Source organism: Haliaeetus leucocephalus, unplaced genomic scaffold, assembly GCF_000737465.1.
Source record: "Haliaeetus leucocephalus isolate CR32 unplaced genomic scaffold, Haliaeetus_leucocephalus-4.0 Scaffold0, whole genome shotgun sequence".
Lineage (NCBI taxonomy): Eukaryota > Metazoa > Chordata > Aves > Accipitriformes > Accipitridae > Haliaeetus > Haliaeetus leucocephalus.
In genome coordinates this window covers 18,825,467-18,853,140 of record NW_010972436.1, presented here as the reverse complement: position 1 = coordinate 18,853,140, position 27,674 = coordinate 18,825,467, and the positions used below count along the sequence as shown (strand labels likewise).

The 27,674-nt window shown below is 39.7% G+C and overlaps 1 protein-coding gene across 2 annotated transcripts in view; it reads right to left on the bottom strand.

Moving 5' to 3' along the window:
• Positions 1 to 27,674, bottom strand: part of DIP2C (DIP2 disco-interacting protein 2 homolog C (Drosophila)) — a 154,847-nt gene that overhangs the window by 68,046 nt on the left and 59,127 nt on the right. For both annotated transcript variants that reach the window (XM_010585631.1, XM_010585639.1), the window contains 11 exons: positions 17,637 to 17,760; positions 16,931 to 17,040; positions 15,471 to 15,573; positions 15,054 to 15,118; positions 13,124 to 13,217; positions 12,887 to 13,006; positions 11,964 to 12,078; positions 6,084 to 6,223; positions 4,344 to 4,480; positions 1,890 to 2,098; positions 949 to 1,063 (listed from right to left, as the gene is read on the bottom strand). In XM_010585631.1, coding sequence (XP_010583933.1) covers positions 949 to 1,063; positions 1,890 to 2,098; positions 4,344 to 4,480; positions 6,084 to 6,223; positions 11,964 to 12,078; positions 12,887 to 13,006; positions 13,124 to 13,217; positions 15,054 to 15,118; positions 15,471 to 15,573; positions 16,931 to 17,040; positions 17,637 to 17,760 — 1,332 coding nt within the window. The remainder of the gene's footprint in view (positions 1 to 948; positions 1,064 to 1,889; positions 2,099 to 4,343; positions 4,481 to 6,083; positions 6,224 to 11,963; positions 12,079 to 12,886; positions 13,007 to 13,123; positions 13,218 to 15,053; positions 15,119 to 15,470; positions 15,574 to 16,930; positions 17,041 to 17,636; positions 17,761 to 27,674) is intronic.

Below are 27,674 nucleotides of genomic sequence, written 5' to 3'. Positions count from 1 at the left end.
AGACAGACTTAATTTGACTACATCTCCATTAAACCTATTTCTGTTGAGTGAGAATTGGCTGAACCATGGAGATGAAGGAGATGGAAGATGACTACTATCTAAAGTATCTGATTTTTTGTGTGTGGACACTAGAGTTGAAAAAACTTTGAGTATGGTAATGATATTGCCTTAACTTGGACTGCTATATGTAAAGCTAAGATCAAAACTTTTTAGTATTCAGTAGCTTCTGTCTTCTGGTCAAACTGTTGAATGACACCACCAAGGAGGGTTTCATCACAGTGGTATGTGCCTTGCATGATCCTCCAGACAGCTGGAATGGGATTCCATGGAATAGATGTCCTCTATGCAGATAACCTCACTGCAGATACCACGATCTGAGCTAATCAATCACTTCATCTCAGTGGAGAGAAATTAGCATTTTTAGGTTGTGTTTCATTCAGTTTATTTTAGCTATCAACATGGTGCCCTTCAAACACATAATTCTCTCCCACCGATAAAAAAAATATATCTGGAGATCTAGCTCAGATACATATATCTACTTTTGATGAGGTCAACCCCATTCTCAGTGCCAATAACTGTTTAGTAAGAGACTTCGGTAGCTTTTGACAGTAAGAGTATATAATACATTCATTCATTACCCTTCTGAAGTAATGAATGACTATATCCTTATAAACCATACACTACTCTCTCCTTGCTATTACTTCAATTCATCCCTGTTTTCTTATAGCATTTTGATTAGGAAAATGATCACTCTGTGGGTATGTGCAGCCCAGATAGGAACTATCACTCAGAAGAATCTAATTTTGTGCTCATTAGGTGCAAGTGCAACTGAAAGTGGACTTACAATTACTCAAAGACAAATGTCAGTTACCTTGGGGGCCTGAAAGATCAATAAAACGAATATAAACTGGGAAAAAATAGCTTCCAAACATACATAAAGAGCATTACCTGGAGAACTCTACTCATCCATTGAAAACTGTCTTCCTCTGTCGAATCTGGCCTTTGCTCAGCAACAATAACTATCCTTTCATCATGCAGCACGCTCACTGAAAACACTGCTATTCTATAGAAGAGAAGGAGAGAAGATTATTTAGTGCCAGGACAGATGAAAAAAAAAGTCTTCTAAGTTAATTCTCCAGACTATGATTTTGTTATTTATTACTCACAACTGGTACATCAATTAGTATGTTATTTATGGGGAAAAAGCAACAAGAACAGTTTTGGATAACTTCTGGAGGAGGAGTAGGGGACTTTGTTCTAGAAACATGTAAATACAGGCATAAAGTCACAGCAGGGTTGGAAAAGTGAACCTTCTTGGGAAGAAAAGCACTAAATTTGGGTCACACCAAGGTTGCTGTTAAGCTGTTGTATAACAGCCAGCATAAGCACCTTCTTTGGCTCCATGTTAGGAGAAAGTAACTGCAACATCGTTTTATGAGAGGTCTGTCATGTGATCAAGTGTGAGCGCATGTTACAGCATTAGGGTCTTCAGAAGTTTTAGATGTCTCCTGCTCAGTTTCAGCACATTAGGAAGGTCACACAAGGAACTGCTAAGGAAACGCTATCATGTTCAAGAACTTCGGTGTTAGGCATATTGGAAATGTTCAACTCAAACAGAAAGGATCCTGTTGAGTCAACATCTTCAGAATTAACCAGCTGTTCAACTGGAAATTTTAGCAATCACAGTTTTGGAACTTGGTATCTAAATTCTGCCTCAACACTGTCTTAGGCTTCCTTCTGCTGTCTCCTGGTTCTAGCAATATGAAAAGCAATGGAGGGAAACCACTGTGCAGATTAGGCACTGCCTTCTGAAAGCATTTTGTGTCCCTTACAGCCGCTCTAAGCAAAATAAGGATTTCTACATAATGTAAGAAAAGAAAGGATCAAACCTTCCCCTGTAGACAAATTTCATTGGTTCTACGGCCAGTGCTGTTGCTACAATATCATCAGCATTATGTCTTCTTCCACTGACAACCATCAAACCATCCATTTTGCCAATAACAAAGACAAGTCCACCTGGTCCTATAAAGCCTAGCAGTCCGGTCCTTATAAAAGGATATTCAGTGATAGGGCCACCAGAACTGGTCATAGGGAACACCTGTAAGACAGAGAAACACAGGCGTTCAATTCTATACACAGAGATCACACTGCAAAATATTTCAGGCGTGCTCTCTCAGATGGCTCTTCTGGAATGAAGTAAATAGGTCGCTGGTGATGCTCTTTACTCTTCACTGACCACAAAGGGAGTGTCAGGAAACTCCTAGACTAGTGTGTGTAATTTTCAGTACCTGAGTTCCAGCAAGTTCAATCCCACTCTGTTTACCATACACATTTTCCCTAACCATGGCTCTGTAAATCATTTATGACCTTAAAAAATACATAAATCAACATAAACAGTATTGAATAAAAAGAACTGCTGTGCAGCGTGCAGCTAACTTGAGGTGCTATGTACAGGTTACTGAGAGATTAAATCGTAAACATTACAGAGGAGGTTCTTCTCAGTACCTCATGCTCATTTTCAGCACAGTATAGAGAAATAAGCAGGCTCGAAGTGAAGCTATTTTAAGGTACCGTATATTAATGACTCTTCCAGCTGACCACATTTTTATCTAAGGTCAATTAAGTCCTCACAATATCAGTAATAATGCCTTCTGTAGCATGTCTAAAATTGAAAATACAGCCCTAATCAGAGCCTCTCTAAATGTTTGAACACCAGACACATAGGTGACTTCCACAGGATAGATTTCTACCTCTTTTTCTATCCTAACTAGCACAGCATTATCCTACTGGCACATGAGCTACTTTGAGCTGCATTCTGACACAACCACACTTTCCTGCCGTCACTTCTTTAAACTGAAATTGTCTAAAGGCAAGTTATTCAAGACAATGGCAAGTGGAAGACCATGGCTATATAGTGTCCTTCAAGGCTCATCAAAAAGCAAAGGTCAAATTCTGCTGCCAGATGCCCATGGGTGACTCTTACTGAACAGATTTAATGCTTATACATCCTCAGCCATAATTCATTTCAGGAACACAAAGCTCTTTGGCTCTCTAATACCTGCACCATGAATTACACAGTAAAACAGAAAAGAGGTCCACTTGGAGAGGGCTCCTAAGAACACGCTTAACTTTAAAAATGAGTGGTCCTGCTCACTCAATGGCAATTTACTTGCTTACTATTAGGAATAAATCTAAATTAGTCTAAATATGCTATTAAACTGCAGACCCAATTATGAATTATGAATGATTTTACAATTACAGCAAGTACTACAAAATGAATGTAAGTATGTTTCTACCCTGAAATATATCAAATTTGGGATTATCATTCACACTGGGTATTGCCAATTGTACTTGTAGCACAGTAATCACCTATCAACAAATTTCAGATCACAATAGCATAGTAGGATTCCTAGCCTCAATAGCAGGATGGAGAATCGTATCCACTAGACTCCATTAATTATTTAATGTATAGTGTTTACAACATTCAGATCTGCATTTTGCAGCAGATATTAGTCAAGTTTGGTCTATTAAAAATGGTAATATGGGAGCATTTGTTAAGGGAAATGTAAATGTATTTGTCTTAACTTTTTTTCTGAAATATTAAAATAGAAAAGGATCAGAACTTAATAAAAATCTCAGCTCACATTTTTTCAGTATTTCTCTGATTTGTTCAGCCTTTCATACCAGCTTCAGCAGAAGTTAATGATAACAAGTGAGCAGGTACAACAGAGCTATCAATACAGCTGTCTGCACCGGGGCTGAAACCTACTGGAAAACAGATTCCACAAAGCAAAAAGGCTTTTACCCTAAGGCAATTCAAACAAGAGCAGGTGGGGACTAATTAGGAAAAGGTATCTTTGCTATTCAGATACCTCTTGAAGACTACATCTGTCAGGATTCTGTATAAATGCAAGCCTTTAATGCTGGCTGCATTGTGGAAATGTTAGAAACTGCTTTTTAAAGATACCCAGCAGCCTTCCTACTGTTTGCAGCAATCAAATTCTGCACGTAGCTAGCTCATAGACTTGTACAGTATTACATTTTTGAACTTTGTCTTTCTTCCCGCTTTCCTTCTGATTGTTTCAGCCCATGGTATCTTCTTTCAAAATTAATGTACAAGCTTTTCAGAGCCAAAACTAAACCCACATAAAGATCAACTATAGCACTTGATGAATTGGGCTTCAGTGCAGATTATCTGGCTAGAGTATAGGTCCCAAGCCACAAGCATTGATGATTACTGCCATTCTGATATTACTAATATCAATATTTTATGTCAAATATTTTCTCAAAATAGAAAAAGTTAAAAAGGAAGGATTTTATATAGAATTTTTTGGTCAGCTTACCTCGAAAGTATTTTTGGTCATGCCCGAGAGTCCATAATATGATGTACCCGTTGCAATAGCACATACACAAAGTTCTCCTATTTCATCTGTTTTACAGAGCTGAGGAATTCCATCTGGCTTCACTGAACACATTATAGCTAAAGGGAGAGCAAAGGACTTTAAAAAATATTATAAAATGAACTACAGGATAACATAAATGCTGTGGGAAAGACATCATGGTGGAGTAGACATAAACAAATAAATTTTATGTAGACTAATGGCTAACAATTGGTTTCTCAAACATTAAGGTGTTCAACATTATCAAATGTTATTTGTATTATAAATAATATTTACACAAAGAATGAGAAGATCTTTATGTAAACTCAGTCTTCACACTGATAACAAAAACTAATTTGCCTTGCTCTCTAAAATTTCAGTTGATCTGTAATATTGCTGTGAAATGTGATTGTGTTCCCAGTTTTGCAGTTTTGAAGACCAGATTTGCCACATTTGTCAGTGCAAAATGAAATACCCTAATGGAGTTCTTGGTAATAATTATATTGCCAGGGAGGCAGGCAACCAGGAAATCCACTTTTCACAAAGTAGTAAGTAACACCGTATGAAAGATCAAGATATTCTAGCAGACTAGTACGGTTGTTTTACTAAGAATTTATCAGAGCTCAGACACCCTTTCACTGGTCTTAAAGGACTGCAGAGACAGCAGGAGCTAAACAGGAGGGATGAGAAAGCACTGGTGTGAGGAAGAAGCACTATTTTATGTGTCAGCCATGTGAATAAGAATCAGTTATGCTGCTTTAGCTATAATCCCTGGAGTTGGAGTCCAGCACGTGTAGATTTTGCAGTTGGAGAGAGGATATGATGAACAAGGCAGACCAGAAATGAATCAGCACATCTTTTAAGTACAAGTGTAAAGAATCTTGAATGACCTTTCTCTCACTCTGAGGATAAACAGGAGCATCGACTTTTATTAAAACAATCAGGATGTAGTATGAAGTGCAAGATGGCACATCTATATTATCTTATAACTGTTAGACAACAACCAATCTTATCTTCCTTTAAGTTGTTCAACTGAAATTTTAGAAGATGCTTCATTATGTTTTATTCCTTTGGTGCATAACAGACATTCTCTCATGAAAAACTACAGTATTATCCTTTCCTAGTCTCTATAACATCTCATTTAAAATCTAGCTCTCTTAGGAAAAATCTTATCTTCATCTTTAGAAGCACTGGTTCAGTCTGAATTTATCAGCATGAACTATTCAGTCATACCTCCTTTTACTAATAACTGGGTGATGGCACAAGCTCTTTGGAAAAACATTCTGCAAGCCTTCAGATAGCAATTTTGTTGATTCTTAGCATAGGTTATGAAAACTTTCACTACCAAGTCACATCTGGGACAGGCTTATGGATATTTATAGCCTGCAGAGATCGGAATCCAACTTTCTTATTTTCTGCACCAGTATCTCACAGTTAAGGAACGGATGTTCTGATGTGGTGACAGGTTGTTTAAAGCACATCCTAATGTGAGTAAAGACAGCCACTGAGGTAAAGAGAGAGAAGAAATCTTGGGATTTCCAAACCATGAAGTTTTACAAGGTAATGCTTTTGAACTAAAATGTTTTCAAGTACACATGTTCTAATCCCAAAGCTTGTTGTCTAACAGCAAAGTATGCCCACCTATGACTTTCTACAGCTAATTAAATTGATGAATAATAGTAAGTTTCAAAGAAAGTTCCTTACCTCCTGGCATCACTAAGCCAACATCCTGAACAGTCAGAACAGAAAGCTTTTCTTCAGAGTCCACTCGAATCACTCCATAAGTGAGACCATGCATGGACAGAACTCCTCTGCCTGGTGGCTGATTGCTGTCATCTGTTGGCCTGCAACCATGGGTTATAACATCAGTACACCATCGGGCAGACGTAAGCATTTATTTATTCTTAATGGACTACTATTGCAAATACACCTCTATTTGAGAGTTTAAAATTTCACCTTCTTTTTTCCCCTACTACACCTGACAGAATCCTGTATTTCAGTCTTTTCTGAGTAATTATGTCTGTCAACTCTCCTACTCAGTAGCCACCCACATATATGGGGCTGCAGAGATGAAAGTAACACCTAACATTTACCCAAAAGAGCTTGTATTTAATTTTTAGATAGATTTATAAAGATTGTTTGATTACCCAAGTAAAGGCCTTTTGCCTTGTTTTAAAAATACTGAAAGGCAGTGCAGACGATGTGGAGGGAACTGCACTCTAAATATTTGGAACTGATCAGTAAATAACTTGATAAACTCTCTATATGTTACCTACTTTGGGGCAACCTAGGAAACCCAACTCACCTGCCAGACTAAAAGCCTAACTCTAGCACACTAGTATCAAAGCCAAGATTAGAATACAAGTATGCTGTGTTTAAATCACAGACATGACTTCCCACTCCCAATACTTAAGCATTTAAAATTACTGAACAGAAGAAATTAGGTTATAATAGATTCACTGCCAAGTATCTGTGGAAGCTGCAAGGACTTTACCATCTTTATTTTAGTGAATATAACTGAATTCTTCCTATTCTAATTTACCCCATGAAAATTAAAACAAATTACACCTTCATCAGTCATGGTCAAAATGTTGTGGATGCAGCCTCTTTGTAACGCCTTAGTTTGCTCAGATTCACTGCTGACACGCTGTACAATTCCACAGCACCAGCACAAGCTGTCTGTCAACTTGTTTCAATATAAACCCACCTGCTGTATCAGTGGATACAATTGTATGTATGTAGACTGTGGCTTGAGCAAACGAATGTTGACGTATGCAAGTTATTAAGTCAAAAGAATATGTCAGGGCTTTTCATTCTGCAAAGATTCTTATACTGTCCTGCATTTTAAAATGCAAAACCGGAAGCTAATGTGATGCTGATAATGCATCCATGTAGAGCAGCCAGACTCCAGCTATTTTCAAGACGGATAAACCAGCCAATATTTAGTTCAAGATTCTGAGTTTTTCCTAAGTAGTCCATCATAACACAACTATTTTTTAACAGCTAATGTCCTTTTATATGACATTTCTCCTCTACTGTGCTTGAAATACTAGATGGGCCTTAGCCAATCATGCTCACGTAAGCCTTGCAGTGATTGGCACTATAAATTTCAATTAATAGGTTTTACGAGGCCTATTTCTCAAGTGACATTGTCAACAAAGAAGGATGTGGGCACACTTGAAAATGCATTAGAGCATAACAAATGGTGCTAGTAAACAAGAAGCTGTGATAAATAACATTCCCATCATGTAAAAGGAACTTTCAGCGACATTATTGATCAACTTCCTGTCACCCTTGCTTCCCAAAACACACATTTTGCTGCTCATGAGAAGAAAGGTCTCCTGCAGGCACATGCAGCTTCTCACAACCTTCTAGGAGTAGAGGCCATCTAGACTTTCATCACATACATTTTCTTGCATTACTTATCACATCCAAAGACTGCTAAAAAGAAGAGTGGGTGCAGCTTTGAAAGACACTGGCTGTGTACAGGACAGGGGTGCCAAGAAGTGAATGAAGCTGGAGACAAGAGGCCTGCTAGGATCATGTTGGGGGACTTGTCAATAGCGTTACACTTGCTGTGGCCTGCGTTGAGATAGCAGCGTTGCCCGCGTTAGCCAGAAGTGCTGTGCAATGGAAGCAGGTGTGCAGAGGGGAGTCCGTGCTGAGGACTGGGGTCCACATGACAGGCACTTCAGAGCTGCTATTTCAGAGTAACTTCTGGCATCCTGGTAGTCTGAGGCTGATCCTTGAATGAGACACTAGTTAACCGTGCTCCTCTTGCAGGCAACTAGTTATCTGACACTAAAAGGAAAGTCAGAGGTCCAGGATGGAGGAGTGAGGTGGGGAGCCAAGCACCTGACAGCACCTTAAAAAGCGTCTTGTCAGCAACAATCCTGTAATACATGGTATCTTATTTTGTCTTGTCCATGATATCCACACAGAAACTCCCCTAAAACAAATACCTCTGCCAAACAGAAAGAGAAAAATCACTTGGAAAGAAGATGAGATATAAATCATAGAATCATAGAATAGTTTGGTTGGAGGGGACCTTTAAAGGTCATCTAGTCCAACCTCCCCTGCAATAAGCAGGGACATCTTCAACTAGACCAGGTTGCTCAGAGCCCCATCCAACCTGGCCTTCAACACTGCCAGGGATGGGGCATCCACAACTTCTCTGGCCAACCTGTTCCAGTGTTTCACCACCCTCATTGTAAAAAATTCCTTCCTTACATCTAGTCTAAATCTACCCTCTTTCAGTTTAAAACCATTAGCCCTTGTCCTATCGCAACAGGCCCTGCTAAAAAGTTTGTCCCCATCTGTCATATAAGCCCCCTTTAAGTACTGAAAGGCTGCGATAAGGTCTCCCCAGAGCTTTCTCTTCTCCAGGATGAACAACCCCAACTCTCTCAGCCTGTCCTCACAGGAGAGGTGTTCCAGCCCTTTGATCACTTTTGTGGCCCTCCTCTGGACCTGCTCCAACAGGTCCATGTCTTTCCTGTACTGAGGACCCCAGAGGTGGACACAGTACTGCAGGTGGGGTCTCACCAGAGCAGAGCAGAGAGGCAGAATCACCTCCCTCGACCTGCTGGCCATGCTGCTTTTGATGCAGCCCAGGATATGGTTGGCCTTCTGGACTGCGAGCGCACATTGCCGGCTCTTGCCCAGCTTTTAATCCACCAGTATCCCCAAGTCCTTCTCCACAGGGCTGCTCTCAGTCCCTTCATCCCCCAGCCTGTACTGATATCGGGGGTTCCATGACCCAGGACCTTGCACTTGGCGTTGTTGAACCTCATGAGATTCACATGGGCCCAATTCTCAACCTTGTCCACTTCCCTCTGGATGGCATCCCATCCCTCAGGTGTGTCAGCCGCACCACTCAGCTTGGTGTCATTTGCAAACTTGCCAAAGGTGCAGTCAATCTCAGTGTCTATGTCACTGATGAAGGTATTAAACAGTACTGGTCCCAGTATGGACCCCTGAGGGACACCACTCGTTACCAATCTCCATCCGGACATTGAGCAGTTGACCACTACACTCTGGATGCAACCATCCAACCAATTCCTCATCCACTGAACAGTCCACCCATCATATCCATCTCTCCAATTTAGAGAGAAGGATGTTGTGGGGGACCATTTCAAAGGCCTTACAGAAGTCCAGAGAGAAGACACCTGTAGCTCTTCCCTTGTCCACTGATGTAGTCAACCCATCGCAGAAGGCCACTAGGTGGGTCAGGCAGGACTTGCCCTTGGTGAAGCCATGCTAGCTGTATCGAATAAATAACCCCATTCCAATGTACTTATAATTAATTTTAAAGTTAACTTTTAAAATTTTCTTTACATATTCAAAATTTCTAATACTGGATTTGGAATTCTGTAAGACTGCTTGCTAGACAAAAATCAATCCTTTGATTAAGGTAGGAGCAACTAAACAAAGGTATAATTCCACCTACTTCATATACTAAGTAAATCTAGCTTAAACCACCAGACAAACCTACCCCTTTAGTTTCCTTAACCATGAAAGAGGGACAGCGTGCATCTACTTCAAAGCTGACTGGTTTGTACAGAGTAGCTGTAGAGCATTTCGAGAACAGTTACCACTACCATTTACAGACAATCTATTTTACTGCTATTTTTTGCCAGTCATTTAAATGGGAACAGACCTATACTTAAACTTTTGCACTCCCTTAAGCAAGTGGGTTCAGACTAATATGCAATAAACCAAAGGGGAATACCATAAAGAATTATTTGCATGACACGTTCCTTTAAATATTAGGCTTCGTGATTCAGCTCTAAGGCTGAAGTACCTACTGGTCTATTACTGACTGTCTTTTCCTAAAATATAAGGGTATTTCAACTGAGAACTGGTTTTGTTACTCTTCCTTGTAGGAAGATCAGTAAAAATACACCATAGATTTTGAAAGAGTCAGAGCATTAACAGGTACCTCTCTGGATCTGTGCTCTGCAGGGAGTCATTTTAATGCATACTTCAGCTGTAAGTCTTTGGAACTTGTATGATAATGACTTTACTGTCAGTGGAGATGGCTTGAATAAAATGAAAAATACTAAAGCTCCCAAGTTCAGCTGGTATTATCCTACCATTAAACAGATTTCAAAAAAAGGAGATACGTGTTCAGTAACATTCACTGTAGTAAGAACTGCTCTGTAATTACACAGCGAGGCATTGAAGATAAAAATGCCCTTTTTTTTTAATTATCCACTATTTTATATGCTAATAAAATTTTTTACGTAAGCTCTCAATGCTAGTTAATTTGAAAATGAATCTCTAGTGCTTCAGGTGGCTGTAAGCACAGTTTAAGTCTAGAAAGGGCATGCCAGCCACCGTATGTTGAGATGCAGTGAGTTCTCCCACTTCATAACCTGAGATTTGGGGCAGATTTTCCAGGGGTAGCACAGGAAATGAAACCCCTCTCCTGTTAGTCAGTGCTCAGCACAAGCGATGTCTGCTGCCCTTCCACCTCCTCTCTGCACTTACAAGCAAGAGCTCATTCCTAGGGAGTGAAGGTCTGCACAGCCTATGGCAGGGAAACTCAGTGCAGGGGAAAAACAATGTATGCCTTGGTATAATGCTGAGAACAGGCTGGTGGAGCTGAAGGAAGGGCTCTCTGAGATCCTGTAGTTCACAGAGAGAAAACTAATCTGGACAGGATAAGTCCCTAATGGATAGCTTTCAGATGTTTTAAGTTAATAATGAGGCAGCTGAAAGTCAACCACACTCTTGGCTTCATGTCTTTCTTCCTGTGATGTTTCGTTGGAAAGTTATTTGAAAATCCAGTTAAATTTCACTTGGACAGTGTATTTTAAACTTTGTGGCAGGAAGTATTTTACTTAATGCTATTACAGTGCTTTACAGTTTTATACTGCATGTTTTAACATGTGAAACAATTATAAATGGCTGCAGAAATCTGAACTCAAAAACAAAGTGCCTACTGTTCAAGGTATAACTTTCAGAAAACTCTGCCAAAACAGACAACAGTTATGCCATTTACTGTGAGCTACAATACTCATGACAGGTGACTGCTGCATACTGACATTCATATACTTAAGGTTTAATAGTTTTATTAGAATTTATCCATTTTGTTTCTAGGCACAAATCCCCCAGACTCAAAGGGTATTTCCAGATGATTACTGAGAGTCTGTGAATGGTTAAAAAGCACCAGTCAGCCAAAAAAACCCTGCAGAATGTCATAATTCTCTTTAAACAGACTACTTTAAAGAATGACTTTCCTCGATAGCAATTCCACTTAAATACCCACATTTTAATTAATTTTATGCTTATGGTGGCATTTTTCCACTTCTTACAGAATTAGCTTTTGCCTTTCAGTGTATTTCATTTTAAAATAGGTAAAATTACAGAAATGGGAATTATATTATAAAGGACTCTGAAGTTAAATTATTACTCTAGAAATTTTTCTTGTATGTCTTCTCTGGCATAAACAAAATGAAAACTAAAAATGTCATTCAGAAGTTAAGTATGCAGATTCATACTGGAATAAATTTTTCACTGCTTTTCAAATTACCACATATATTCTACAGTGGGTCTATTTCCACTGCTGTAACACAGTACCTTCGAATAGCCACAGTGAGAGCTTCCGGTGAACTAGCGCAGGGACAAATGACCTCCTGTCTTAGACCTTTACTTTGGAAGACATTGAGAAATGCATCACAGGAAGAAATAGACCCTGGGGTAAAAAAAAAAAAAAAAAAATTCAGAGGAGAAAAATAATCTGATTTCTGAAGTGATGCTATTCAAACTGCAAACTTACTATTGAATATATAAGCTTTTCAGGAGAAAAAATTTAAAAAGGAACCATGTCCACCAGGAAAGAGAAGTCATAGCTGCTACATCTATGTATATGTATATACAGTTGTGTATGCACAGAGAATAAAGACTGATTTTTGAGCATAAAGTCCTTTCACTATGCTTACACAGAAAAGCCATTACTGCTGGATTTACAGTATGAATTTCATTATAATTTTCTTTTTTAGGATGAGGCAAATTAAAGATTTAATTCAGAACTCAAAGCAAACTACTACAAACAAGCAGAACATCTCTATGTTGGTATCTTAATTAATATAAACAGTTCATGCTATTAATTGTCATGAAGTGATCCAGATGTTGTTCTCTAGACTAGTACAAGTATTCCCCTAAAATTCTCAGTTACTTCTGCATCTGAGCACCATCATTCAGAAGAAATGTTCTGTTTCTATAGCTTAAGGTTATTTACTTCAGTCTTTCATGTTAAACAAAACTGGATTTACTGCGACTTACATTACGTGGAATATCAAGTTTGCTTCAGGATTAGCTAAAGAAAAATATATTTAAAAAAATCCAAAATTAATTACTGTTTCCATAAATATCATATAGTTTGCAGTAGACAAACCCTATACTTTGTAAATATTTTAGCTAAAATGACTGACGATTGAAACTTTAAATGCAAGACAGAAAGCATTCCCTATTCTCTATTGGACTGCAGAAGCACAGCTTACATGGGTTTGCACCATCAGCCACTATTAGCATACGCAGTGAGGAAAGGTTGATGTCTCTCTGATCTCGATGTGCCACCAATGCCCAGTGCATGTCTCTGGATTTTACACAGGCAACTTTTGCTGCAATAAAAATGGGAAGATTACTAATACACCATATAAAAACTACACAGCTGTATTATCGATTTGTACTTTTGATTTTGATGGTCAAGTACACTTTTGTATATTCTTGTTCCTTACCTTTGTATTGACAGACTTTTTGTATCCATGACAGTGGATTCACTTTCATTAAGGAGTATGGAATACTTATAACATGCATCATGTTCATGACACTCTGAAATCAAATAAGATAAATGGGTTTTATACAACAATCATGGTAATTATTTATATTGTGTTATGGGCAGGGGCATCTATGCAAATCACTCTATGCTAGTTTTATTGTCAATTCTGGCATTTATCATTTCGTATCTACCTATCTACATTAAGATGAAACAGATCCTCATTTTCTAATGCTTTAATTAAGGATTAAGGATTTAGACTAATCAGATCATAACTTTGAAGCAGTAATGAAAAATAAGAAACAGATCTTCTTCCTATTTATACTCTAAGTGGTTCACTTTAAATAGAAAAAATAAAAAAAACATTGGATAAACAATGATGTCTGCATGTTTGCTATGTAGGTTAACATTATACCTAAGCCTACTAAACTTCACTATACATGAAGACTCTTTACTCAAAAAGACAATTAACAGCAACATATGTCTCTAAAGAAATCCACCTCTGTGAAGACTGAAAAACTACTAATAGTAGTAGGGCACAAATTATTTAAAAGACAGTAGACAGAGAAATTGGAATCACAGATTAAGCAGATATCAATTCATTTTAACAGAAAATAAATGAAGGAGTTTTTAGTCCTTCTCCAGGTGGGCTAATTCCAGTATTTTCAACAAAGTCATGAAAAGTTGCAGGAAGTTTAGAAAAAGCAGCTGAGTGAAACCAGTGACAGATCCAAAACTGATCTCCCAGTCTGAGGCAGTCAATTTCTTTAGTGATTTCTTAGTGTTACTACTAAACAAACAGCCTGTAAATAAGCTGCTGCTTTACTTCTGTTGCCATTTAGAAACATCTTCTGAGGGTAACACGTCCCCACTCATAGCAGCTCAGGTTAAATACAGTACTTGTTTGGAAAACCTGGGCTTAAGAAAGGTTAAGTGTGCCAGTGGATTAGACATCTAAACACTTGTAGAACTACAAAAGATAGTTCTCCTTTCAGTCTGGCACAAGTGTAGGTATAGGAAAAGCATTTACAGGCAAGCCATGAAAAAAATGAAGTTCATACCAAGATTAATAGCAAAGGAAGGCACAGAAAAGCCCTATTACATGCTTGCTTTCAACTTCAGTGATAAAGATAGGTTTTTAACATGAGATACTTAGGAGCATTAAGCCTAATAGACGGTTTCCACTTTTACTGCCCTTTGATATTAAGAACAGTGTAACACTGCATGGGAAAAGTATATCGGATCCCAGGGAATCATAGCATGTAGGGCCTCTACATCCTGGGACCCCCGAACAATGACCCCTGAAAACAGTATCTGTTCTTTAAATGATAGTAAATACTAAGTATTTTGTCAATCATTGACTGCAGCAGCACCTTTAGAAGCAATCCTTAAAAATATGTCAGTTGCCTCCCATGTCAATCGAGGAAGACATTCAAACAGCAAGTAGACAGTTTAAGCAATTTAAAGTACCAGAAATGCTTTAACATTAGCAAAACCATTTGTTGCTGGGAATTTCAATAGAAAAGCTAGTCAGTGGCAATATAGCTATGCCATTGGATCATATCCTTACAGAGGCAAGTACTAATTTAATTTCTTTCTGCTATAAAGTCTGATCTCAAAATCACGCATCAGTAAGATCAGAGTAAGATGGTAAGAATGGGGCCAGAGTACTTGACATGATGTATAAAAATACACTGGAATCTTTACTCTGCTCAGTATGGTTAAGTAGTGCACTAGCAGAAGATCATGGGTTTAACTCACATATTTTTTGCTTTCAAAGCAGAAAAATTTGGATTAGAAGAAACCGTAGGACAACCCAGTTTGTGATAGTAATAAGCATATTAGGTTAGTTTATTTTCAAATACTCACACAAAATAAAAAAACATACTTACTGTAAGAATCCCATGCCATAAACCAACATCCTTCTTGAAATCCAATACATTCACAATTGTTTCAGCTGTCCAACAAAAACAAAACAGAGTTTATTTTTTAGAAGACGGCATTGACCCAAGACAAACCCACTCAAAGGAAGGAAGCTTCGGTATAACATGAATGATGACCTCAAAGCTTCACTTTCATAGTAAGTCTCCACTGCAGGATTTGTATTGGCTAGGACATTATTTATACCCCTCACAAAGATATTTTAAACGTGTGCCTATTTTCTAGAATTAATGAAAAAAAAATCGGGTTTTTAAATCTAGAAGCCTTTGACACAGATCTATGTAAAACATAAGACAGGAACCTGATAGGAAACGAATTACAATTCACACTTGATTTTAAGGATGAAGCAAGGGAAGTGTACTCCATACCTTCTGTGTATCCACATGCCTGGGTCAGAGCTTGGCAATGCGTCAGCAGTGCAATTCTTGTCACAGTCACCCCAAGCACGCTTCCATCTTTACATGTTTTGTACTAAAAAGAAATAAGCAGGGCAAGTCAATGTGCAATAGTTGTCCTATTTCCATTATTTAATAGCTACACTTAAAGTATTTCCTATGTAGGTGAATGATGGACACATCTAATGACTATTTTAAGAAGGCAGCAGCATTGAGGAGTTTGGGAGGCTTTTTTTTGTTAAAAGACACTTTTTTCAGATAGGCTTTCTCTTTTTGACTGAAGCTTCCCAGGCTTGATATCAGAAATCCATCTGCTGTTTGAATACAGGCATTATGGAAAAATAATTCTAACAATCCTGATCTTGTTAATGACGAAAGGACTGGCTAGATTTAGCAGAGAATAACGTAATTCAGTCTGTACAGTGTTCACATGTTAGATTTTATAGGCCAACCAATAAACCTGAGCTTCTCTATTCTGTGTCTTATAAGGCATGGGACAAGAACTGACCACAGAGTCCTTGCTGGGTGCTGTTATAATAATCCACACGTATAGAGTCTGAAAGACACGAGCTCTTTGATCAGAAGAATAGGAAAGAGTCTTGAGAAAGCAGTATAAAAAAGAGGTGGGAGATCATTGCTGATGATTTCAATAATTTTTGCAACTTCACGCAACAGTCTGAAAACTGTCAGCGGCAATTAAAGTAGATTAAACATTTATCTTTCTCCATGATGAAGATAATCAGCAAGATTGAAAATGGAGGCATCTTTGCTTCTCTAGCCAAGTGTTCTGACTGCATGAAGATAAGAAATACCTTTGCTTCATTCACTTGAACTTATTCCCTTTAAATAATCATTTAAATTCAGTACTAACATCACTGAATTCAAGGCATTTGAGTGTATGCAGAAGTGGGAAAAAAGAAAGGAAAAAAATAAAAGAGAAAAATTAAACTTAAGGGCATGCTCATTTTCCCTTCCTGATGCTGGTCTTTTGAGGGGAGTGTGACTGACAAAGCAGTAAGTGACAGGCAAGCATTTGAACAAGAAGTTCCTTCTCTTTCAAAGGGTCTGAAGGTTGTGATATGAGAACTGAAGCTTCACTGTGAAACTTGCCATCTATCCATCTCAAGGCTAGTGGGCAAGCCCACACTGTGAATGAGACCAAGACTGGTCAAGGAAAGTTTAATATAATATTGTGGCAGCCACAGAGATGATGTAAAAACATTAACGTTAGAAACTCCCAAAATGCAATTTAACATTTCATTAACTTTTCTGAAATCAATATCCGGTATAATTTATTAGAAAATATTACTTATTAACAGGCTAAACCAGGATGTTCTTTGCTTCTGTGACTAACAAATGAATAATGATGTTTACCTAATCCAGAAGTGCCATATGCAATGATTCGAGGAGAAGATGCATCTTCATTAACTCACCTCAATGTAAGCTGTGTCATTGTTTGCATCCTTGATGTGTGGGAACCAGTCACGAGGTGGCTTGGAGAGGTGTTTAGATTCTGTGACAAACCACAGCAGCTTTGGCCAGCCTGAGGTACAAAGAAAAGTCAGCTTTTGTCGAGCTTCTGACGGATAAGACAAGACAAAATTCTTCCAGAGTGTCACTACTACCTAAACACTGCTTCTTTTAAACCTCAGCATAACATGGGAAAGAAGATTTTCCAGAACTGCTTTCTTAACATGGCTATTGTGGCCTTCTCAGACAATCCCTGAAGAAAGAGCTGGCGGTTTAAGCTATTATTGACCCGAACAGTTTATTACCACTCTCCTGTCAGAGGCTACTGTCCCTACCACTTAGCTGTAGGACTGAATCATACGATTGCTTTTGATCTACTACGGTCCGGTTGGTTTAATTTCACTTGTGGCCACAAACGATCTCAGCGGCCCGGCTGAGCCAGCGGAGAACCAGATCAGGTGCACTCTTGGCAGCCATGAGATGGGAGCAGTGATCCCTTACCAGCCAGTGACACACAGCTGGGGCAATCATGTCCCAGCAGCCACAGCTGCTCCTGTGGCAAGTGTTTCATCATGGGCCTGATCCTCACCCACTACAACTAAAAAAGTACAATGACTGTTATTGTAGTAAATGACCTGTGATATCCACGATAAGGAAGGATTACCTCACCTTTAAACTGTGGTATCTCCCCTGTGGGGCTTTTAGGCAGTCCTTTATGGCATGCGTCGCTAGTCAAGGCCACAGTAACTCCACAGCTTCCAAGCAAAAAGCCTATTTGTTGACTTCCTGCATCCTAATAGATGACAAAATAAAAGCAATACACAGAACTGATTAGAAGTGACTTTGGCTGAAAATGTTATTGTCCTTTGGCACATTATCTTGGAAGGAAAACAGTCTCTTTCCTTTAAGCAACTTAGCTGACTAGCAAAGCTCATTTGTACATTGACAAAGGAATTCCACAACCTAGACATCCTCTTGTCTGTAACAACATAAATCATAAAGAGAACTGAAGTCATCAGATGGTGCCTGCTCTCACATCTCTTCAGAAATGACGAGTGGCTGGGAGTAGTGGCCGATAGGCCAGTGGGTCGTGCCATCCAGAGGATGGCACCCTGGAAAAATGGGCTGACAGGAATCTCACCAAGTTCAAGAAAGGCAAATGCAAAGTCCTGCACCTGGGGAGGAACCACCCCATGCACCAACACAGGCTGGGGGCAGACTGGTTCAAAAACAGCTTTGTAGTAAAGGACCTGGGAGTCCTGGTGGACACCAAGTTGAATGTGAGCCAGCAATGTGCCCTTGCATGAAGAAGGCAAATAGTATCCTGGGCTGTGTTAGGCAAAGTATTGCCAGCAGTTTGAGGGAAGTGATCCTTCCCCACTACTCAGCACTGATGAGGCATATCTCAAGTGCTGGGTCCAGTTCTGGCTTCCCAGTACAAGACACTGAACTACTGGAGAGAGTCCAGCAAAGGGTCACTATGATAATTAAGGGACTGGAGCATCTCTCCTACGAGGAAAGACTGAGAGAGCTGGGACTGCTCAGCCTTGAACTTCAGGGGGGAACTTGTCAAGGTGTACAAACATCTGAAGGGACGGTGTAAAGAAGACCAAGCCAGGCTCTTTTCCAGTGGTGCCCAGTGACAGGACCAGAGGCAATGGGCACAAACTGAAACAGAGGAGGTTCCCTCTGAACATCAGGAAACACTTCTTTTTTACTATGATAATGGCTGGCACAGGTTGCCCAGAGAGATTGTGGAGCCTCCATCCTTGGAGATACTCGAAAGCCACCTGGACATAGTCCACGGCTACCTGTTCCAGGTGGCCCTGCTTGAGCAGGGGAGCTGGACCAGATGACCTTCAGAGGTCTCCACCAACCTCAACTACTCTATGATTCTGTGACAATTCTAGGTAATAATACAGGTTATAGATGCTTCTGCCTGGGGAAAGCTTTCAACCCTTAAGATGTTATGATGGACATACAGTGGTGACAGTATCTCTATTTATGGTGATCTAACCTGATTCATCAATAAGCATTTCATTGCGTAGTTACAGACACATTTCAGGAGCACTACAGATAGTCAAGTGCCCATTAGAGAAAGTACATTACATTTTACTTTCATCAAGGGGATATAAGCAGTGGGGCTAAAAAGTCATGTAATGATTTTCAAGTCTAGGCCATAGCTGTTCTTTAAGAGATGCTGTGCTTCCACAGCATTAAATCTGCTTTATGTATAGTGTCTTGTCATGACTCTTTCATGAACTTTACATCTATCCACTAGGCTCTTCAACTGAGCAAAGCCCTAGATGTAAATGCACATAGAAGTATAAACCTTTTCTTCACAGAATGATCCTACAGAAAATAGCCTACAGAGTCTTAAAAGATCAAATTAAAATGTCTTTCAAATCAACCATAAAGCACACTTAACCAGAGCAGCAACCAGAACTACAGAACAGTTGCCTTAATATATTGATTTATTCAAAGCAAAACTGTATGATGGAAAGAAAGCCTCAAAGTGTATCTGACTAATTTTTAATGCAATTTTTATGTAGTCAAATAAAGCAATCTAAAATAGGGAGGCAATGGGATCAGAGGAAAAAGAAAAGCTTACTTATTTTCCACATGACCTAAAAATATGTATATAGCAGAAGTTATAGCAACTTCGATAGCTGAGCAAACAATATGGGACAATAAACTGATCTGTTCAAAAGTATGCTATGTAACCCCTTCGATCCAGAATTACTTCATTTGCATTTTCTTACTATAACCAGAATGCATATAAAATTAGGAAAAATTGACAAGGTACTTTTTCAGGAAAGCTTTTTAAAATTAAACTTGTGCATTGTCTTTTCCAATAAAAAACCGGACAAGGAAAGCACCCTTTGAACAACAGAGGATAATACTGGTATATCCCTGAACAACATTTTGGGGAGAACGTTGTCGACCCCACCATGCCTGCACCGGGGGGGCTTCCATGACAAAAAGGGCTTTGTCAAGCATTAGTCTCCTCACTGACTCTTGTGTTAGTTGATCCATTTCTATGTTGTCATGGGACAAATGCTTAGCCAAGTTGGATCCTGGTTCCACATTAGGATGAGACCTGGCGTCTCCATTCTTGGAGTTTGCTCAACAGAAGGAAACGTGGGTGCCTGGACAGTGTGGGAGTGATGGCTCTCCTTGGAGGCCCCTCAGAAGGAATGGCAGGAAGATGAGAGCTGGAGTGCTCCATGGAGAACATCACTCCTTGGGCAAGACATAGCCTCTGAGACCTGCTACTCTACCATGTATAAAGGGAGGTCACCGGTTTCTTAAAATATCAGACTCATACTACCATTACCTAAAATTTCCCACTAAGTTTAATCTAAAAAATGGTTACCAATGTATGTATATGCATGAATTTCTGACTACCAGTTCAAACACAATATTACATATAAATTTCATAATTGAATGCAGCAACTGCAACACTCTCAATTTTAAATCAAAAATAAAATGTTGTAACTGTATGCCCTATAAAAGACTGCTAGCAAACTGTTTCACCATTGTACCAAGAAAGGCCGATTCTCAACCAACCAAATCCCATTTAACGCAGGACTTTACAACCAGAAACTGACTAATAAATTCCATTAAGAAATCTAACATACGTAAACCAGTAGAAAGTGTGGAACTTAGAGCATCAGCATATCATGGCCCTGGGGGATGCATCAGTTAAAAAATGATCTGTCAAGCTCTTCTCATAGCAAAACAAAACAATATGAAAAGGAAACTTGTATTAACAGCTTGGGTTTTTCAGATAACACAGGAAAGAATGACTATGCTTCCACTTAGTGCCATATCAACTGGTTTAGAGCATGTCTGCATAAATGTTATTCATTCTTTTGTAGTAGTTCACACACAAGCAGAGAGAACCATGTATAGATTACTTAATACAATCTACTCACACATCACAGATTCTAAAACCACACTGTTTTACATCAGGACAACCCCATCTCGAACAGCATTAAAATCTTCACCTCATTCTTTTCTGTACAGTTTATTTATTAATTTGGAAGGACAACATGGCTAAACAATTATGTGATGCAACACTACCACAGGAGACTGAAGAATTTCACCGTGCGTGGACAATATCTAGTGTGTTTTACAGACTTTCAAATCCAATGCCATGCCCTTGGTGTCCACACTAAATCCTGCCTTGCAAGAAAAAAGCAAATCAAGATGCTGAAGTAGAGGTACTGTGACAGACACTGTTCTCAACGGCCACAGGAGCTCCAATTGAGGATTTTACAGTACGAACACAACAAAGCTTTCTGGCAGTCTGCTAGTCTGTGTTCATCATTCCCACTTTCAGTCTCAGTCTCACACCTCCAAACTAGTTATCGCCACCTCCTGCCTGCTTCTGGTGGCTTCATCCTGACTTAGAAGCAAAAAGTACTGCAGAGAACAGAGACATGAAGACGGGGTCAACATCACTTGCCCGGTGCAGGTGCCCCTGTGATACCTGCTGTCCCATAGAAGCAATTGTTTCTAACTACTCAAGTGGTGTTGAGCTACTGGACTGACAGCCAGGAGGTGGAAGATCTGAAACCATCTCAAGCTGAGAGCCTTATACATCCCACAGACATACCGCAAGCATGTGAACACAATAGTCTTCGCTGTTCCTCATACCTCAGCATGACAGGCCCAGAGCAGTGAGGACCTTAGGTAAAACTTATAAGTTTGGAAATGAAGTTTGAGTTGAAAATGCAGTCATTTGTGTAAAGCAGTCAAAGCTTCTATGTGGGCCAGGAAAAAGACTACTGACTTTAAAGGCATTGATTATTTCAGATTTCAGAGACAAGCTATCAGTATCCCTTTTGAGTAACGTAAAATGAATGGCTGCAATGCTGAATATGGCTTTGTAAGTAGGACACCCCCGCCTCCCCAAACTAAATCATCTGCTGCTGGAAAAAAAAAACCAACCCTTGCCCCTCCTTGAATAAAATCACTCTCCTGCCCATAAAGGGACTAGATTTTCAGGACACGCTGTGTTCGTCAGCAGTGTTATTTGCTATTTTGGTAAGTTATGCTAATCTGATACTTTGGCAACCCCCCACTTGCCACAAACACTTTATTTTGCTGAATTTTGTGGGGGTAGAATAAACCTCAGGGAGCCAGTGCAGACCAGGTGAAACAACTCAACCAATGCAGTCCCAACCACAGACAGGGAAAGACTTGTCAGCGATGCTCATTGTCAAAACCTCCACAATTCACAGTTTGAAACAACATGTAATGCAGGTAGAAGGCAAAGACAGAGCTGAGGTATTGTAGCATGACGTTTGAGACCAATTGCTGACTTTGGAACTATCAGTTTACATTTCTTGAAAGCACAGCACTTGCTGAGGTACGAAAAATGAGGTCTACATAGCTTTAGACTATGTCTGCACACACCTATAGAGATCAATCTCTCAGATGAAGCGAGATGGAAATCCTCTCTGCTGTAGGTAGCCATTCAAGGTTCCCTAAAGACTTTTATTCAAGGTTCTCTAAAGACTTTTATTAAAGGTTCCCTAAAGGTTTTCACCAGTACATGGAGGCAAATAGTCTTTTTCCTGCTGCAGAGAGTGATAATTCATTGTCAGGATAAAAAATTCCCACGTGTCATTGCATTTCAGCATGCTGTTAATGTCATTTCTATAATGCTTTGTGAGAATATCTGTATGAAGGAAAACAATTATGATCCTTTCTCCGTGAGTGAGAGTGCATGTCCTTATCTAATAAGGAAGGAAGGAAGAGACAGTCTGTGCAAAGGTTGGCCTGATAAAGTTACTCCTGTACACTTGCAAATCCCAGACCGCTTTCAAAATGAGAATTATGTGGTGAAGCACTGCAGACTGAACTGATCTTGTTTTCTGTTATGATGCTTATTTGAGCTCCATTGGACCTTACCCTAAAAAAATTTGCTGGTGAAGAACAAATAGAGCAACCATCAGACATAAAGGCCAAGCATCACCAGTTCTGAACCAAAAGTGAAAAGGCATCAAGGAAACCCTCTATTTTTAAAACACAAATATCAAAGACCTTAATAAAAATTAAACACAAAGCAGATGCAATCTTCATAACCAGCTTTAAGATGAAGAAATCAGCCGTCTCCTCAGACAGAGCTTTGGTATCTGGCTGTAGTTTGCACATGAAATCTCCAACTAGGAGCAGTCTTAATGTCCAAAAGTCTTAATGAAAGTAAGACAATGGTTATTTTTGGCAGGGGACACTGCATGAAATGCGATATGCTCTCTAGGAAACTACCACTTCCTAAACTTGAAAACATAAAAAGACAACATCGACTTTAAAGGATCTGAGATTCACTGTGGCCAACTGAGCACAGACCTCTGCTCAGTGCCCAGCTGCCAAAGTGTATGAAGGGGGAGGGATGGGCACAGGGCTTACAGGGGTCCAGCGGTGTCTGCCAGGGGCTCATGTGGGGCTGAGGGAACTTATATTCTTTGGAGGGACTGGAAGACTATGTCACCGAAAAGAAAATATATAACATTTTATGCATATTTTAAATCCAGTGGAGAAAGGGATGCATTGTCAAAAGCTGTTCAAAAGTATGTGGAGCTCCAGTGTTTCTGGCACACTACAGTCCAATGATGACTAAAGCTGAGAGGAAACAATGCTCATTTTATCTCAGGCCCTGAAACACTAGGAAAGGTATCAAGGTGTATTTCCCTTGGAAAACAATTCTGCCTTCAAATGGAAGACAAGACTGGGACAATTTCACTGTCCTTAAAGAGATATATCTCTCTGGCTACTGTTAAACCTTTAATAACCTAACTTCTTAGGATTTAATAAAAATTGCTCCTGGAAACAGTGTATACCCTGTACGAAGCATCCTTTAAAAGAAAACAAGTGTCCTGGAGTGGGTATCATCTCCCACAGCACACAGGCACATTCTTTCACACTGCCAGAGCCAGCATCTGGAAGAGCACAGAAATGTCTGCTGGAAGCACACATAGCATTAAATCTAACAGGCTAGGAAATAGTGTTTTGACTGAGAAATAAGATTTTTACACACTTTCATGTCATACCGGGCTACAAATACTCACCGACTATGGTAAGTAGGCCATAGAGATCTATGTGGGATCACTTTGTTCATGTGTTCACAGCATGTGATTGAGCATAACTATTAATGTGCTTGGAGGACAAAAATGTTATTTTAAGATTAAAACTGATATGCTCCCCTGAGTGTATCAGAGTAGAATAACAATAATTTTCATGGCAGCCATCAAGTGGGGAAAAAAAAAAAAAGCTAAAAAATCTGAAGAAAAAGAAATCAAAAACATACTTTAAAATCTTTTCATAAGGGAAATAAAAACTCGTTATTTGAACTAGAATTCAACATGTTGAAAATCTTGTATCATCTACTTTGATGGCACATTCTATGATACATAGTTTGCAATTCACATCATATCACACATACAACGAAACAGTTTGTAATACTCCAGCTTCCAACAAGATTAATAAAAATGGCAGCTCAGAAGGAAAAGATGTTGTATTGAACATACTACTTGCTAATGTTTGGGAAACATAAATTATTGGGAGAGAGGGACACTATTCTGAAAGAACATAGCCCATAATCCAAGGGATGAGGATTAGTTATAAAAATTTGGGGGAGTGTTCATGATATAGGCATTTCAGTGGTATTAATGCAGGGAAAGAAGAAGAAATAAAACATCCTGTTTGTTCTGTCACTACAATGATCGTGGAACCCCTGACTGCTGCTTCTAGAATAGAGTTAGTTCTGATGCACTTAAAAAAAGCCTGGGATTCCAGTTTTTAATTTTAGATCTGATTTCCCAAGTCTAAAGAGCCAAAACCATGCTGACGTGAATGCCAATTTCCAGGTCTTTGCTGAACACCAGGAAGCATTCTGGGAATAAAACTAAACTGGAGAATGTTGCGTGGGTGCTGGGTATTCAGGCAATCCATCCCAGATGCCATGTCAGACAGGTGTCCTGAAGTCCTTGGGGGAACTACAACGAATTCTAGGTATTCTGTCAAGACAAAGGTGGGATACAGAAGGAAAAAGCAGGGAGAGATGGATCCTCACCTAATAATGAACTGGACATCTCCCCCCCGCCGCTCACCACTAAAATCTTAAAAAAAATAACAGTCATGCTACAAAGACAAGGGAATGCACGCAAAATCTACAGGCTGGTAAAGCAAAAGCCTTTACTTCCATGTGGATGTAGATGTCTGCAGAGTAACATGTAAATCAAAAAGCTATCTGGCTGCAAGCATTACTGCTCAATTTTAAACTGCCAGGCACAAAAATTTTGCACAGAGCTGTGAAAAAGTCTTCTTTATGATAATGCAGAACAGTATTAAAGCTGCTAATGCAAATTTTTAATATTAAAAATGTGCTTATAATGTAACTCCCTGAAATAGCTCATCCTGTACCAGCTCATTATTCTGTAAGTCTGTATTAGCCTATAATATAATTGTCGGTCTATTTGTTAGTTCACATCTCTGCCTTCCAAAAAGCAAACCAAAAAATGTCTACTGCCAGAATGTACTGAAGCATGTAGAAAAGAGAACAAATAATGGGAAAGCATAAAAGAACAGTCTAGGCCATTGTGTGATGACACAAATGACATCTTCCCACGGATGCCAGAAGCAATCTGCTGCCATTTGACCAAGCAGAGGTATTCCTTCTGGGACTACTCAGAACACGATTTTCATCTCATTGTTTCCACTCCAGTTCCCATTCCATATAAACAAATGCAAAAATATTTGCAATAGTATATGCTGTGAAATTGCATAGGTTTATTTATAGGTCGTAGATCATGTTGCTTTTTTAACTGTACCACAGACATCTCTGTTATTGTTTTATTAATTTGTTACTTAAACATTATAGAATGATCTTGGCAATAGTTAAACAGTCTAAGTCTGTAGATATTCCTTTATGTAAATATATATATATGCATGTGTAAGTGTATATTTATATATCCATATATACACACACATATTTAAAAAAAAACCACCAAAGACGTTCAGCCAAACTAGGGTAAGTTATTAATTTGACATAGAGTGTTTACTTGGACAGCTGGAACTTATAGTTTACTGGATGGATGTGGTATCAGATGTTCCAAAATAAATCAAATTTACACTTATCCATGTATTTTAAAATGTCATGAAACCTCAGAAAATTGTAACAGAAAGATATATTTTTTATCCCTCAAAGCCATGTTGCTTCTTTTTTTTGTAGAATCATAGAAAGAATGCTTTGGGTTGGAAGGGACCTTAAAGATCATTTAGTTCCAACACCCTTGCCATGGACAGGGACACCTTCCACTAGACCATCCAACCTGGCCTTGAACACTCTCTGGGCAACCTCTTCCAGTGCCTCACCACCCTCACAGTAAAGAACTTGTTCCTAATATCTAATCTAAATCTACTCTCTTTCAGTTTAAAGCCATTACCCCTTGTCCTATCACTACATGCCCTTGTAAAAAGTCCCTCTCTGGCTTTCTTGTAGGCCCCCTTTAGGTACTGGAAGGCTGCTATATGGTGTCCTTGGAGCCTTCTCTTCTCCAGGCTGAATAACCCCAACTCTCTCAGCCTGTCTTCATAGGAGAGGTGCTCCAGCCCTCTGATCATCTTCATGGCCTTCCTCTGGACTTGCTCCAACAGGTCCATGTCCTTCTTATGTTGGGGATCCCAGAGCTGAATGCAGTACTCCACATGGGGTTTCATGAGAGCGGATTAGAGGGGCAGAATCACCTCCCTCGACCTGCTGGTCACACTTCTTTTGATGCAGCCCAGGATACGGTTGGCTTTCTGGGCTGCAAGTGCACATTGCCGGGTCATGTTGAGCTTCTTGTCAACCAACACCCCCAAGTCCTTCTCTGCAGGGCTGCTCTCAGTCCCTTCATCCCCCAGCCTGTGTTTGTGCTTGGGATTGCCCCAGTCCATGTGCAGGACCTTGCACTTGGCCTTGTTGAACTTCATGACGTTCACACGGGCCCACCTCTCAAGCCTGTCAAGGTCCCTCTGGATGGCATCCCTTCCCTCCAGCGTGTCAACGGCACCACACAGCTTGGTGTCATCAGCAAACTTGCTGAGGGTGCACTCAATCCCACTGTTCATGTCGCGGACAAAGATGTGAAACAGTGCTGGTCCCAATACCGACCCCTGAGGAATGCCACTCGCCACTGGTCTCCACTCGGACATTGAGCCGTTCACCACAACTCTTTGAGTGCGACCACTCAGCCAATTTCTTATCCATCAAATGGTCCATCTGTCAAATCCATGTCTCCCCAATTTAGAGACAAGGATTTCACGCGGGACAGAATTAAATGCTTTGCACAAGTCCAGGCGGATGACACCAGTTGCTCTTCCCTTATCCACCAACACTGTAAACCCCTCGTAAAAGGCCACCAAATTTGTCAGGCACGATTTGCCCTTAGTGAAGCCATGTTGGCTGTCACCAATCACCTCCTTATTTTCCATGGGCCTTAGCATAATTTCCAGGAGGATCTGCTCCATGATCTTGCCTGGCACAGACACGAGACTGACTGGCCTGTAGTTCCCCAGGTCTTCATTTTTTCCATTTTTAAAAATGGGGGTTATGTTTCCTCTTTTCCCGTCAGTGGGAACTTCCCCGGAATGCCACAACTACTCAAACACGATGGGTAGTGGCTTAGCCACTTCATCAGCCAGTTCACTCAGGAC